The sequence below is a fragment of the Myotis nattereri genome (assembly GCF_964212035.1).
Source record: "Myotis nattereri genome assembly, chromosome: 10".
Lineage (NCBI taxonomy): Eukaryota > Metazoa > Chordata > Mammalia > Chiroptera > Vespertilionidae > Myotis > Myotis nattereri.
Genome location: NC_138085.1, coordinates 59,002,695 through 59,018,478, shown reverse-complemented (window position 1 = coordinate 59,018,478; position 15,784 = coordinate 59,002,695). Strand labels below are relative to the sequence as shown.

At 38.4% G+C, this 15,784-nt stretch overlaps 1 protein-coding gene across 1 annotated transcript; it reads right to left on the bottom strand.

The window, feature by feature from the left end:
* Positions 1 to 20: 20 nt before the first annotated feature.
* On the bottom strand, positions 21 to 15,532 carry CALM2 (calmodulin 2). The gene is made up of 6 exons (XM_081100756.1): positions 15,408 to 15,532; positions 9,383 to 9,413; positions 2,040 to 2,183; positions 1,841 to 1,947; positions 1,400 to 1,535; positions 21 to 663 (listed from the first exon to the last, which is right to left on the bottom strand). Exons 1-6 carry the CDS (start codon positions 15,408 to 15,410, stop codon positions 635 to 637), a joined length of 450 nt encoding a protein of 149 aa, XP_080956882.1. The 5' UTR covers positions 15,411 to 15,532; the 3' UTR covers positions 21 to 634.
* Between the last annotated feature and the right edge of the window lie 252 nt (positions 15,533 to 15,784).

Here is a 15,784-nt window from a genome sequence, read left to right as displayed (position 1 = left end):
ACTCAGATTCAGAGCAACAGTTGGGTAAAATTTTTTTTTATTGGAAAACAAATATACAACTTGGAATGGATTTGAGGCAAATTGTGCCATAAGCAGATTTTCTTTAAGTGGCTAAACAAAGTTTAAAAAGCAAGTAACAATAAAAGAAAATGTTTCTGGTACAGGACCAGCAGTACAAAAAAATAGTGTACGAGTACCTGGATAATACACCCGTTTTGCAATAGTGCAACTTTTAAGTACATATTGTTGACTGTCCATAGTCCACGCAGAGTTACAACTCCACACTTCAACAACAACATGCTGACAGTTCCTAAAGAAAACTACTTTAAAAAAAAGGCATAACCAGATGTTCCCTCATTTGACCAACTCCATCTAAGTTTAGATGTGCAGAAGGGCTTAGATATATCCAGAGTAAGCCACATGCAACATGTTACTTGATCAATTTTCTAAAATAAGGTTTCAGGACAATAACAGTAAGATAAGGGAAGAAAACATGGAGGAATGAAGTCCTAATTACTATACATGCATATTTTTTTTTGACAGTAGGGGGAACCTTTTACAGATAAGTTACAAACAAAGAAAAGGCAAATAAACAATTTTGTACAAGAAATTTAACACATTCTGTACAATATCTTCACTTTGCTGTCATCATTTGTACAAACTCTGAAAAAGAAGAAATACACAAAAAGTTGAGCCAGTTAATGGCAAAAGATCGACAAAATCAATCTCGTTTACTCAATTACTGAGCAATCTCTATTCCTCTTTCTTTCCTCAAAATTATAAGAAAAGCTAACTATATGAGGAAAGCTAACTAACTGCCAAAGTTGGAACTTCATAAACCAAAATTATTAACAAATAAACCCAATTAATGCTTTAGATAGCTATTATAAATAAAAAGTATTCTTGCTTAGTTTAGTATTACAAATGATACTTCTTAACCTGAAGCATATGTAAACAGTTTCAGACTAAATCTGTTAAATAGAGGAAGGGAATCCAATGAAGAAAAGAAAATCACCCTAATTTCATTTTGAGGATCCTGAAGTTAAAAGTTGGAAGCATTTCAAATTGTTCCACAAACATTATACAAAAATTGTTTTAGCACAGTTTAGAGTAGTGTTCTCAAACTTTAATGTGCATATAAAATCAACCACCAGGAATCCTGTTAAATTGCAGGTCCCTGGTATAGGGGTAGGACCTAATAAATAGCTCTAAAATGTTCTTGGGCAACAGGAGGTGTTGCCTAGTCTGTACACATGTTCTAAATAGCAAAAGGTTAGAAAATATAGTTTTAACATCTTCATGGGGTAAGGAAGTTAGTAATTTTGACCTATCAGATTACCTAGTACCTCTAAACGTAAAGTCAAAGCAGAGAATGAGATGGTGACAGTGAAAGTCTTACCTTCATAGTTTACTTGACCATCACCATCAATATCTGCTTCCCTGATCATTTCATCAACCTCTTCATCTGTTAACTTCTCTCCAAGGTTTGTCATCACATGGCGAAGCTCTGCTGCACTAATATAGCCATTGCCATCCTGAAAAAGTCATTAAAATACTTAAGATCATACAGTTGGCATAGAAGTTTACTAAATTTCACATTAGGAAGAAAAACATACTTTAGAAATCCACACAAACTAAAGACAATCTATAAACAACTGACCTATAAATGAAACATCACTGAGAGCCAAGCACTATGTCTTAGTTCCAAAACCAAGTGATACCTGCTTTGCCACAAGATTAATGCAATACAAGTTACTAAGAGATCTGAGCCTATACTGAACTGTTATCTTCATTTCATCCTCAAGTTAAAATTTAAGAAATCCAGCCCCTGGAAACCTACCTTATCAAACACACGGAATGCTTCTCGAATTTCTTCTTCACTGTCTGTGTCTTTCATTTTTCTTGCCATCATTGTCAGAAATTCTGGGAAGTCGATTGTGCCATTACCTGAAATGGTTTGTTTCGTTGAAACATTATAATAGAATTTAAATGTCACTTCAACTTCCCACTCCCCAAACACAAAAATTAAACAGACTTACCATCAGCATCCACTTCATTTATCATGTCCTGTAACTCTGCTTCTGTGGGATTCTGCCCAAGAGACCTCATTACAGTTCCCAATTCCTTTGTTGTTATAGTTCCATCACCATCCTTGTCAAATAGTGAAAAAGCTTCTTTGAATTCTGTTTGAGAGACCACAATCCAAATGTACAGTTTAACAACTAATAATAACCTCCTAAATGAAATGTATTAGTCAACTCTTAAAAATATATATGAAGATAATACCTGAAATGGAATTTTTTTTTTATTTTATTTTTTACTTTTTTTTAAATATATTTTATTGATTTTCCACAGAGAGGAAGGGAGAGGGATAGAGAGTTAGAAACATTGATGAGAGAGAAACATCGATCAGCCGCCTCCTGCACATCTCCTACTGCATGTGCCCGCCGCCAAGGCACATGCCCCTGACCGGAATCGAACCTGGGACCCTTCAGTCCGCAGGCCGACGCTCTATCCACTGAGCCAAACCGGTTTCGGCATGAAATGGAATTTTGATTTCTGAAGGATTTAGATGAGAAAGCCACCTGTAGCATTTTAAACATCTTTACCTAATCATACCAGTATATGCTCATATTGATCTACTAGGAAATTTTTTCATCTAAAATCTTACAAGGAACTGCAATATCTAGAGCAGGGGTCCTCAAACTACGGCCCGCGGATCACATGCAAATACAAATATTGTATTGGTTCCCATTTTGTTTTTTTTACTTCAAAATAAGATATGTGCAGTGTGCATAGGAATTTGCTCATAGTTTTTTTTTTTTAAACCATAGTCCGGCCCTCCAACGGTCTGAGGGACAGTGAACTGGCCCCTGTTTAAAAAGTTTGAGGACCCCTGATCTAGACCCTTATTATTATTCTTGTTTAAAAAGGAAAAGAATCAAACCCCAAATGACTGGCTTCTCTATTTTCTGTTAAAGCTGCTCTGTGGAACACAATTCAAAATTACAGATTTAACCATTACTCAGAACAGAAAAATAAAGATAGTTGGTTCCAAACACATTTCTATAGAGCAACTATACTATTTGCATTATGTTTATAATACTCCTCAAAAAGTAAGTCTACTTCATCACCTACTAAATTAAAAACAAAAAACTTTAAACTTCAGAATAATATGACAATGGGCTAAGTTATCTTTTCTGGAAGAGTCCATCACCAAATAGTCTATAGTACTGATGATAATGGGATGATCAAGATATGAATGGCCAGTTTCAGCTGTATTACTGAGAACAAAGGTATCTTAGACCTTTCTTTACATTATATAACCCCAAACTTGTAAAAGAGTGAAATATATTGTTGCCTAAAATTAAGATCTTACAAAATTGCATTACTTTTATTTCACTAGTAGATTACATGGGAAGCTGTTGGAGCGACAGTCCACAATACCTGGCTTACCATTTATTTTACAGAGAAACTAAAGCAGAGATTAAATCTGACAGTGCGAGGTCTGATAAATGAGCTAACAAAACCTAGTACTTTTCAAGGTACTTTCTGTAATAAAGCCTATCAGCAAGCAAATACAAAAACAGTCCCAAAGTTTAAGGAGCCATATGCTCTCCCAACATATCTAAAACATTTGAAAATATATACCTGATACACATTTAAGAAATGGTGTGCCTCATCTTACAGTCCAAGTCTATTTATCCCCTGCCTGTCTATCCTTGCTCCAATCCATATACCTCAAAGTTTCATTTACCATAATCTCTTCTCTGAACTCAACCATTCTACTGATTTTGCCATTAATTTATTTAGTTATCTTTATGTCTCTTTGCCTAAAACTAAACTCAAACCTTAGTGATATATATATATATATATTTTTTTTTTCTTTCTTTCTTTTCTTTAAAGTCCCTATCCTTATCTTTCCCCAAATTCTGGAAGGCACCACTACTCATATCTATTTCTTCTCTATCAACCAACTATTAAAATTGCTTCCAGCTCCAGCTCATCCGCTGAAAATACTAGGTTCACCAAGAATGATCTAAGTGCCTAATCCAGCAAGTATGTGTCAGTATGTGAGGCCATAAAGCATAGAAACTCAAATCAGACTTTGAAACTCAACTGCTGGGTTAAAAAATCCCAGCTGCACCCTGACCACTTTGGCTCAGTGGACAGAGCGTCGGCCTGTGGACTCAAGGGTCCCAGATTCAATTCTGGTCAAGGGCATGTACCTTGGTTGCAGGCACATCCCCAGTAGGGGGTGTGCAGGAGGCGGCTGATAGATGTTTCTCTCTCATCGATGTTTCTAGCTCTCTATCTCTCTCCCTTCCTCTCTGTAAAAAACCAATAAAATATATTTTAAAAACTGAAAAAAAAAATCCCAGCTGTTACTTATTAGAAATGTAACCTTCAGCAAATTAAGTTACTAGACCTTTTTTCTGCCTCAGCTTGCTCATTTTTGTTAAATAGGGATTAACATACCTAATTCCTTATTTTAAGAACATAGTCACTACATGTAAAGCACTCAAAACTAGGTCTGGCAAGTAAGTACTTAACGAATGTTAAGAGAATGATGATCTCCTTTTCCTGCAGTATCCAAAATTATACTAAAAAAAACCCCTCAAACTTCTCTTGGCCTCCACAAAAGTACTTTAATTTATATCCTATCTTACAATGCCAAAGGTTTTTGGCTCCTACTTGTTTCTTCCAAGTAGATGTGACCAACTCTCATCCTTTCTTCTCTCCTTGGCCATTTCATCTATGCCCACTTATAACGATGATTTCATGTCTTAGTATACACATCTCTCTCATCATAATATCCTTTATTTCTGATTTCCTACAGGACAGACATCTCCTCTGGCTGACCTAAAGCAAGAAAACCCTTCCCCTAAAATCTGTCAACAAGTCCTGTTGAACTCTGCTGTTTAAATACTACTGGATATTTTTCATCACTACAACCAATAATGGCACCATCACCTTTTGCCTGGACAATCATGATAGCCTCCTACCTGGGTTCGTTATACCTGCAACCCAGGTATGTGCCCTTGACTAGGAATAGAACCCGAGATCCTTTGGTCCTTGAGCCGACGCTCGAACCAATGGCCAGGGCCTATTTGCCTTTTTTGAATACCATGTTACTTGTTTCTGCTTATTCTATTTAAAATCTTTGAATTGCTTAGTTTAAATCAGATATCACTGACTAGTTGTGGTTTGCTGCATTGTAACAGAGTTTCATTCATTTAAATCATACTTGTTTTTAGAGGAAATCATCTGATACCAATGCTTAATACCAAATTACTCATTGATGTTATGAAAATAGCATATAATACTAATATAGATCAATCCAATGACAAAAATAGATCAATAAACCCCACAAATAGCAGATTTTAATGAAAACATTTCTTATGTGTTTTTTTTTAAAAAAAAAACAGGATGTAGAAATAATGATTAGAAATATGCAAACCATTATTAGGGTTTGAACACCTATCACCTAATAACTTAAGCTACAAGAAAATGAGAGGACTTGGAGAATTGTAATTTGTTTACACTACATTCTCTGCTGTAATACTTAGCTACAGGCATCATTTAACACCACCATTATATGCGAAATTTGCAATGTGTATCTACAATTACTTTACTACTACTAGAGGCCCAGTGCACAAATGGAGGTGGGCCCTCAGCCCAGCCTGGGCCCTCTCACAGTCCAGGACCTCAGGGGAGCGGGCCTAAGCGGGCAGTCAGACATCCCCCGAGGGGGCCTTAGCGCTGTTGTGGAGGCTGGAGAGGCTCCCACCACCGCCAATGCACTCGCCACCGCCAATGCACTCGCCACCGCCAATGCACTCGCCACTGCACTCCCCAGTTGAGAGCCCAGCTTCTAGCTAAGTGGCACTCCCCCTGTAGGAGCACACTGACCACCAGGGGACAGCTCCTGCGTTGAGCATCTGCCCCCTGGTGGTCAGTGTGCATTATAGCGATCCATCTTTCCACCATTCGGTTGATTTGCATATTAGGGTTTTATTATATAGGATATGATTTAACTTAAAGCCAAATTCTGGAAGATGCATAGTATTAATTTATGTGTGTATTCTAAGTTTCAATAAGTCTTAAAATCTAATAACTCTTAAAGAGCCAGAAATACCTGTAAAAATTCCTTGAAATAATAAACTCAAAAGCACCATTTAAGTTCACCTGCCTGTATAGCTCACCACCTGTACTTCAGAACTAGCATAATCTTCATGTACAGAAGCATGTCATTCCAAACAGTAATTCTCAGGAATGACTTCAAATATAAACCCAGTACTAAGTACACAGTAAGAAAACAACAGGTCCTGAATGTCACACAGAACAGCTATCTTCAACACAATTGATAGGATATCACATAAGTTTGTAATTTTTTTAAAATAGGTTATCAATAAACAATTACAACTAAAGAAAAATCAAATGCCTACTTTTATGTATTTAGTTTAATCCCTTGTTGGCACTCTGTAATTGTTATAAACTGAGTACAGTTAATATATTTTATCAACCAAGTTTTATCCCTTCACTGGACCTTGGCTGGAAGCTCAATGACAGTTTAGGCACAAATTTCTTTTAAAAAGAAAAATTCTTGTTACATTTTTTTTATTAGTCCTCTAAATGTCAACTACTAATGACATCATGGCAGAGTCAAATTAAATTAACTTGTGAAATCACACTAAGACTGTTCCAGATTGCTCTTTAAGACTAATGTAAACAATTCTAGTAACCACCTAAACAACAAGCACTTTTTTTTCTATACCAAGTTATTTGCTATTAAAATCTCTAAATAAATCTGAAGTAGTAATGACTGTCACATAAAGATAAAAATAGCTTTTAAAAGTACTTTAGTATATTCAATGCTGCATTACATGTATGAAGCTTAACATTCAACAAGCAGGTCTTAGATACTGGGATGTTACTGGTCACCAGTGATTATAATTTACCAGATAAAGACAAAATCTGTGTTTACCTCAAAGGTGGACATTGAAACATACCAAATTTAGGAAGGGATTTTTGGAAGAAGCAGAATAATTCTTAGGATTGGGTAAGGTAGTGTTCTAAGAACACTTTTTGTGTCACAGTCCTCTTTGAAAATAAAACTTATTCCTTCAAGAAGTATTTACTCAGTCCTTACTATGGGAATCACTGGGAACAGAGAAAACAAAAAGGTCACTGCTCTCACAGGATTTTTACTAGCAGCATAAAAGCTTTGGTTCCTCTAACCTAAACGTTCAGAGGTTTATTAAAGCCTGGGGTCTAAGGAACACCTTTAAAAGTCGAGGAAAAGGCAGGGTAGGGAGAGAATCTACAATATATTTTCCTCCATTCCCATTTGAAATTTAATTGTATGATGGAAGTCAATGAAATGACAGAATTTGTCTTAAAGACAATATTCCAATGAACAACTATTCTTGATCAAAATGTTATAACAGTCATTGACGGTTCTTATATCTCACAGATACAATCTTTAATAAAGAGGTGCGTGTGTTTGGGAAGGCAATAATGAACACCAACTCTGTGACAGGCACTTTAACTAATACATTTTCTAGCTTAAAGTGAACATTTTGTGCTGTGTACAATAGGCACAACTACCTAACTGGGCAGAGAGGGAGGCCAGATGTATCAGAGAATGTAAGAGTTTAAGAATGGAAGTATTAGATAGCGCAGAGGTCAGTTCCTGAAGGATATATTAAAAACTATTTCAGATAATTTTACATTTTATTGATACATTTAAAAATAATATAAACCAACATGCAATTTACCAACCCTAGAAAGCAAATCCCAGGTTTAAATCAAATCCACACCGCAATTAAACATAAAACCTGCATAAATTTTGTCCTTAATGCTAATAGCTTTCTACCTTATATAATCCTATCAAATAATATTCATGATGAATATTTGAGATTAGTGATGCCTGGCTCCTCTAAATTTGTGTTTTTAAGGGTGGTTTTATTTACTTTATTTATTTACTTTAAATGGGCTATATAGTTGAGTTCTGTGTTTCTCAGTTTTCTCTAGCATTAAAAATTGCTTCAGCCCGACCAGAGTGGCTCAGTGGTTGAGCATCGACCTATGAACCAAGATGGCTCGATTCCCAGTCAGGGCACATGCCTGGATTTTGGGATTTCAGGGTTGATCCCCAATGGGGGTGTGCAGGAGGCAGCCGATCAATGATTCTCTCTCGTTATTGATGTTTCTATCTCTTTCTCCCTCTGCCTTCCTCTCTGAAATCAATAAAAATATTTTAAAAAAATGCTTCAGACCCTGACTGGTTTGGCTCAGTGGATAGAGCGTCGGCCTATGGACTAAAAGGTCCCAGGTTGGATTCCAGTCAAGGGCATATAACTTGGTTGTGGGCACATCCCCAGTAGGAGGTGTGCAGAAGGCAGCTGATCAATGTTTCTCTCCCATCAATGTTTCTGACTCTCTATCCCTCTCCCTTCCTCTCTGTAAAAAAATTAATAAAATATGTTTAAAAAAAAATGCTTCAGTTTTTCTGAGCACTTCAAACTCCTTGCCTACCAGGAAAATTGTAGCAGTTAAAACTGCTTGATGCTTGTGTTAACAAAAGCTTCTAATGTGAAGTAAAAGAACAGAATTTGAAAGACATTTCAATATTGCATAAAAAAAGCAAAACTTTAGTAAGTTTCCAAAACATTTTAATGTTAATCAGACATCTCAAATATTAGAATAAAATAAAAAATACTAATGTTTAATGGTATGGCATAAAAACAACATGACATCAAGTTTTCTGTAACAATTTCACATATTTCCATAGCAAACCAAAGGAGACAAGATTTAAGCTCATTTAAATAGCTGTCACTACTTTATAAGACATAATTACATGTGTAAAATAGAATGCTAACCTTTAGATCTAGGTTTTTCATTGGAAAAATGGGTTATTCCCTGACTATATATTCAATTCTAAGGTTAAAATATTAGCTGTTTTACAATGACGTAAATTCAATGTTTATCTTCTGATTCTACATTTCAAATTACCTATTGGTTACATGATGTGGCCCTCTTGTAGATACTGATTTGGAGCTACAGTATTAAAAACTGCTTAGAATTCATGTTTTAAAGTAAGATAACCAACAACAACAAAAGACCACCACCTGGCTCCAAACATGGCTAAAAATAGCCTAAAAACATGTCTTTAATTACAGTTAGCTCCACACATCTTTCTCGGGCAAGTTTACCTTTTCACTTGCCAAAGCAGGTTCAATTACTGTATTACATTACAGCCCTTTGCAATGTACTATATAGGTCAAAGTCAATTTTTTCATACAAGTATCTTATTTTGGATTAGCTATTCAGTTTATAATAAAATCCAATGGGTACAATCAGGCAAATTATTTCTCACCTGCAATCTGCTCTTCAGTCAGTTGGTCAGCCTACAAAGAGATCAAGAGATAAGTGACTTGAAACTATGTAGGTTAGCAATTACAAAAACAAGTTTTAAAAGTTTTTAAGGCTTGGCATCAACCATAAACTTCATTTAGTTCAACATTTCTTAGTACCAGCAATAAGCACACAGGGTAGGTGGAAAATGCATACATCTGGTTTACATTCAAAGTTAAACAGTCTTGACCCCAAATTTAAGATAAGGAAAGTATTTCAGAATATGTTTGAAAGTAAATTTTACACAAATTGGAAGAAAAAAAAAAAACCCCACAAAAAAACAAATCTGGAATACTAAAAAGTTTAATTGGAGTTTTTCTAAATTAAAGATAGAATCCAATAGAATCATTGTTTCCTTTTTCAAAATTAGCATACCTCAACTTAAGCTCACCTCCTCTGGTAGATATCAAATTATTACCAGAAATCTCCATTGAACCAAAAATAATGCCCACGGATTATGGTCAAAATTGCCCCCATAAATGGCTAAAACACATCAATTGGACATAAAAGTAATTTTCCAAATCTCAAAATGAAGCAAAACTCCAATTATTAAAAAGATTAAAATCTACAGTCTTGGATGGGGCAACATGAAAGCTACCAGTTTTTACTCCTCTTCACCTGCCAGGCAACTGCAGAGAATGCAGGATTCTGAACACTTGAATTACATTATTTACCAAATGTTAAGTAAGTCCAGCCTCTCATCTTCTCTTGACTTTTGAAATCCCAAAGTGAGCCTAAGGTTTGTGATGTCTTTAGCACATGGGGAAAGTTACTGGTTCTTGCTTTTTTAAAAAACAAACAAACAAACAACAAACCTATTTTCAGGCATTTGCAAAAACCATTTTATATGTTGTTCTTATTCAGTCTTCATAGTAACCAAACAATGGTGTTCTTATTGCCTATCTTACAAAAGGGGAAAGAAGGACTCAGATTATATTTCCGGGAGTGGGAATACAGTATTAGTTATCTAGTAGAATGACGATTAAACATTAAGGTGTTAGACATATCCAATGCCTCTAAGTTTAAAATTCAGAGCACATAATATATAAGGATATTTGCAAAATATCAAGGCTTTGTTCTTCATGTGTCTTTCATCTTTAGACATTTCTCTGCTTATCAGTATACATACCCATGAAACAACTGTTTATGTGGTTCTGGGAGGCACTGACAAGAAATAGCCTCCTATCTAGTATGTATACCTACATGAAGTCAAACATACTATGATTAATCCACTCATTTTTGGTATGAAAATAAAAGCACTGTCTGGTTTCATTCTTTTTAAGTAAAAAGACCCCCAGAAAGGGTAACACCTTAATGTAGAATAGTATCACATTTTCTCTAGGGGACAGCATGAGAATATTTAAGAAACAAAGCAGACGTTTCTTTCCCTGCTTGCTTTGATCTCAATGCAATCAACTCATTTCCATTCTTAAAAATTAAAAAGGAAAAAAAGCCAAAGGCCTGATAATTAAAATTGAAGAGCAAATAATTAAGTTCAAATGCAGAAAGTTATAAAATAAAGTATCTCCAGCAATCTGGTATAAAATCAGCCAGATTGTTTTCCCTAGGAAAAGGATTTAAAACCCAGTAAACCCACTGAGTTGTTTCCTTTGTTAGAGGCTATAGGGATGGGGAATGTCAGGCCCGAGAAATCATTTCGTATGGCCATGCCAAGGCATTAGGGCTGAGTTAATTAAATGTTTAACCGAATATAGCAGGTTAATTTTTAAGTTGATAATTTTATATGGCCCACGAATAATGTCGTAAGTATCCAAATGACCCTTGGCAGAAAAAAGGTTTCCCACCCCTACGAGGATTTACTTCTAGTCTTTCATTTTGCAAGATTTCTATAATTTCTGAAGGAAGGGCAATATGGTATGGTACAGGAAAAAGCATAGTGCTTTGAGTCATCATGGGGCTAGTATCCCAGCTTTGCAACTTAATAGCTGTGACACCTTGGACACGTTATTCAACCTCTAAATCAACTTCACCTGTTAACACAGTAATGCCTACCTAACAGGGTTATTGTGTAGAGTAAATCAGAAGCTATGTCAAAGGCTGGCCAAAAGAGTTTAGTGATAATTATTTTACATAAATAAATCAAAGAACCTACAATGTTAACTATCAACCTAACTAGTTCAACTTCCACACAGAAGGTAAACATGCACAGTATTATCAAGACCTTTACAACAAACCTACCATGTTTCATGTTTAACTTTAAGCTGAGAAAATTTATTTCCACAAACTGAAACCACCAGTTGAAGTCCAGGGACAGATGTGGAAGGCAATGTAGCATGTATGAAAGCTGATGGATTGATGGGCTATGTGCAGAATGGTACACACTGGGTTTGTTCTCAAAACATGGTTGGGGGAAGATTTTGGGGAAGCTCATTTATAAGAAAGCTTAAGGCCTCAAGAAGAAACAAAGATGTTAGCTATAAAAGAAAACAGAAATTTTTCAATTTTCTTTTAAAGTCCAAATTTAATGGTCCCACACCATCTTGTCCAGCTCCCTACCTCTATCTAGGCAAAGGTAATCTTAGAAAAGATCACAAATAAGCTTCAAGGAATAAACTCAGTACATGGGAGCCTAAGTTACTCACATAACCTAAAAGCACTGTGTGATTTTTGTTTGGAGTGTTTTGAGAAACTTAGAGACATTTTTCATATTTACTACTAACCCAGAGTTCAAGGTTTTAAAGTAATCTTTATATCAAACAAATCTTTAAACAATTCAGATTAAAACCTACTAAAAGCAGAAACACAACACTTCCTAGCATTCTAATTTGTAAGCCTTTCCCAACTACACCTAATCAATTTGTTTCTTATTTCTGTCTATGGAGAGTGACATCTTCTTACTTAGAAGAACTACAAGAATTATACTTTTGGGAAAACTCAAGCTCAATAACATGTGTATTTATCTCAGTAAAGGATAATTCACTAGAGAGCTGACTAGTTCTTACTCTATTTCTACACTTCTTCCTACTGCTCTTGTCACGCCAGAGAAAGCTTCCAGGCATTAGCATACTCACTCTCAGGTTCAAAACCACAGGTGATTTATTCACCTATTGAGAAACACTAATCTAGACTAGGTGTGACCTGAAGTGAATGCATTATGTACCTATTAAATATTTCCTAAATGGCTCTCAAAAGTAGGTATGGGTACTCTTGGAGCTCACCTAGTGAAAGGTTTTATACAAATGATCCAAAATTCTTATCTAAGTAAATGGATGAATCCATAGGCTTGAAATGGCACACAAACTTCTATCCTTCATTCATTCCTGTTTCTTCCAAGTCCTACTTAGATATAAGCTTCATAATTAAAATTTTCCTACAACTTCAGAATTGTTTTTTACCTATATAAAAAGCAGTCTCTAAATTAGCTCAATAATTATATCAGTAATACTGGTATAACAGTACTTAATATATATATAGCATCTTGGATTTAAAAAAAAGAACCCATCAAATTACTTTATAAAAATTAGGACCTTTACCAAGGGCCTAATTTGATCATTCTAGCTGAATCTAGAATTTCCTGCATTTTAATAGAGCCATAGTGAATTTCCTCAGTCTAACAGAAATAGATCTCCTTGCAGTTTGATGGAATAATGATTATTTATTTAGACAAATGACAACATTTTCTACCTTTTCACATCTTTTATTTAACCACCCCAGCCCTTAAGTCTTCTTAAAGCACTCCCCCCTTCAAAGAGCATATATCAACTATATGTAAACCTAAGAGCTATGTGAGCAATCGTATTCCACTTTCACAAAGCTTTTTTTCTTTTAACTTGTCAGAGTTCTAACTTTAAATCTCCAAGTCTTATAAACTTAAAGAGAACAATTTCAAAATTAAATAATTAATGATGACTGTCAATTTAACAAACAAAAAACCCCCAAAGCATCAACGATGCAAAAAGTAACTTAAAAGTTTATCACGGGCCGAAACCGGTTTGGCTCAGTGGATGGAGCCTCGGCCTGCGGACTGAAGGGTCCCAGGTTCGATTCCGGTCAAGGGCATGTACCTGGGTTGCGGGCACATCCCCAGTGGGAGATGTGCAGGAGGCAGCTGATAGATGTTTCTCTCTCATCGATGTTTCTAACTCTCTCTCTCCCTTCCTCTCTGTAAAAAATCAATAAAATATATTTTTTTAAAAAAAGTTTATCACGGGCAAAAGAAAGCATAGATAAACTCCATCACCAAAGAAAAAAACCTATTCCAGTGTTTGTTTTCAATTATACTGAAGGGGAAAAAAAACAAAAACCAATCTTACCCTTCATTTAAAAACATTTTAAAATTTACCTCACAATTAAGAACTTCGATTACATGCCTATAATGTACTTTCACCTAAAATAGTAGTAAGTTCAACCAGCATATACAAACTCATAATAACTTAAAAATATCAGTATGGGACGAATGCATCAAACTTAAATGAGCACTAGTTTTAACCAAGATGAAGTCCTTTCCCCACACCCATTAAGGCTCAAGGTTTCAGTTGGCAAGGAGTTCCAACTCTTGTTTAAGATGTCACCTTGCCTCCTGGACACACCCATCGCTGTAATTACTTGGCAGAAGGAACCACGAACTCAGTACTGCAAATTACCGCCCTCATTAGATTTTTTTTAAAAACAGAAGTTCTGGTCTCCAGTGACAGGAAAACGCTTTTTTAAATCCCGTGCCCTCCAAATACTCTTCTATCATACTCCGGAATTTGACGACCATTATTGCACAAATGAACTGAACAACTGAAGATGATCTGGCAACTTCTGTAGGGAAATCGGAGTGATCCCCAAGAGGACTGCTGGAGCAGGGGCAATGCTGCTGCGTGGTCGTGGTTCCCTGACATAAGGCGTGCACGTGATTGCTCAAAAATAGGACATACCAGTGGCCCTTTTCAAAAGCATCCTTCCAGTTGTTACATGAGAACAAGACCGACTTTCACAACCGTCGCCGCGGAGCCGGCTTTCCGTAGGTGGCAGGGCAGATAGGAAACGCCTTTCACCTAACCGGGGCCGAGGGCTTTCTCTAACAAGATGCGTACTTCGGGGACGCGCCCGACTTCCGTGATACAAAGATCATTTCCTCCAACGATAAAGCCACTTAAAAATAATTCTTATTTTTAAATGTCCAGCCTGGGTAGTGGAAAAAGGCCCCAGAACCCAGACGGAGGGAAAAATCGGCGTTCACCGAGCTTCCTTCTCGCCTCCGGGGGGGGGGGGGAGGGGAAGCTCTCGAGGCCACCCTCCCCCACCCACCGATCCCCAACGGGCCAGCCCCGCAGCGCCGCGGCCGCCGGACCTCCGCAGCCCTGCAGGTGCCAGCGCAGCAGCTGGGGCGCGAGCCGAGCGGGCGGCGGCTCCAGCCCCGCGCCCGCCCCCCCCCCCACGCCGCTCCCCGCGCGGCGCGGACTCGGCCCACACAGCGCGCCGCACCCGCTCGCGCGTTCCCCTGCGCCCCCCTGCCCCCCGCACGCGGGGGCTGTGGGCTAACGGCGGCGGTGGCGCTCGCCGGGTCTCGCGCGCGCCCTCCCGCCTCCTCGGCGCATGGCGGCCACAAGCGGACAAAGGCGCTTCCTGGCAACCGTGCTAACCGTCCGTTGGGCTTTTGAATCCGGCGACCTTTCGAGATGCCCGACCCAAAGCTTTGGCGCTCCTGCTCCCCCCGCCCGCCCTTCCACTCGTTCGCCTCCCTCATGTGCTGGGCTGCCCCCCGCCCCGGATCCATCCTCACTCGGCCAAGCCCCTAGGACCTGGCGGTCTCGGGAGCAGGGCCCCCAATGCCCTAGGGGACAGCTCCTGGAGGAGAATAGGGGTGGGAGGACACCTGCGACACAACCGCCGCGGGCGCCCCCAGGCCCTTGCGCGCCTTCCGGCAGGCGAAGACCACTCCTGGAGGTATTAAGGGAGCGAGTCCCCTTTCTTTAGTCAATCCGCTTCAGCTTCTTTCCCCCACAGGCCAAGCGCCAGCAGCCTAACAACGCACTCACCATGCTGCAAGCGCTACCGGTCTCCGAGACGCAACCACACAACCAGTCAGCTCGCTCGCTCCACTCGGACTAATTCTCCCCCTCCGCCCCCAGCGCCTCATAAACACCTCCCTCCGCCAGATCCCTCCGCCGCATGCCAGATAACGGAACATCACAAACGAGTCCCGGCCCTTTCCCCCAGGCACCCCCCCCCCCCCCCCCGCCAACTCTTCTCGAGAACCTTTTATCCTCCACAGTTATTTGGTCGACGATGCAAAGGGTAAAGAGAAGTGGACAAACGGACGACGTAAGTGGTTTTCATTCTCCGGTGAGCAGTTAAAATGCCCGCAGAGAGGCGCCTGAGGGGCGCTACTTTGCGGCGCGGAGGAGCATAGTCG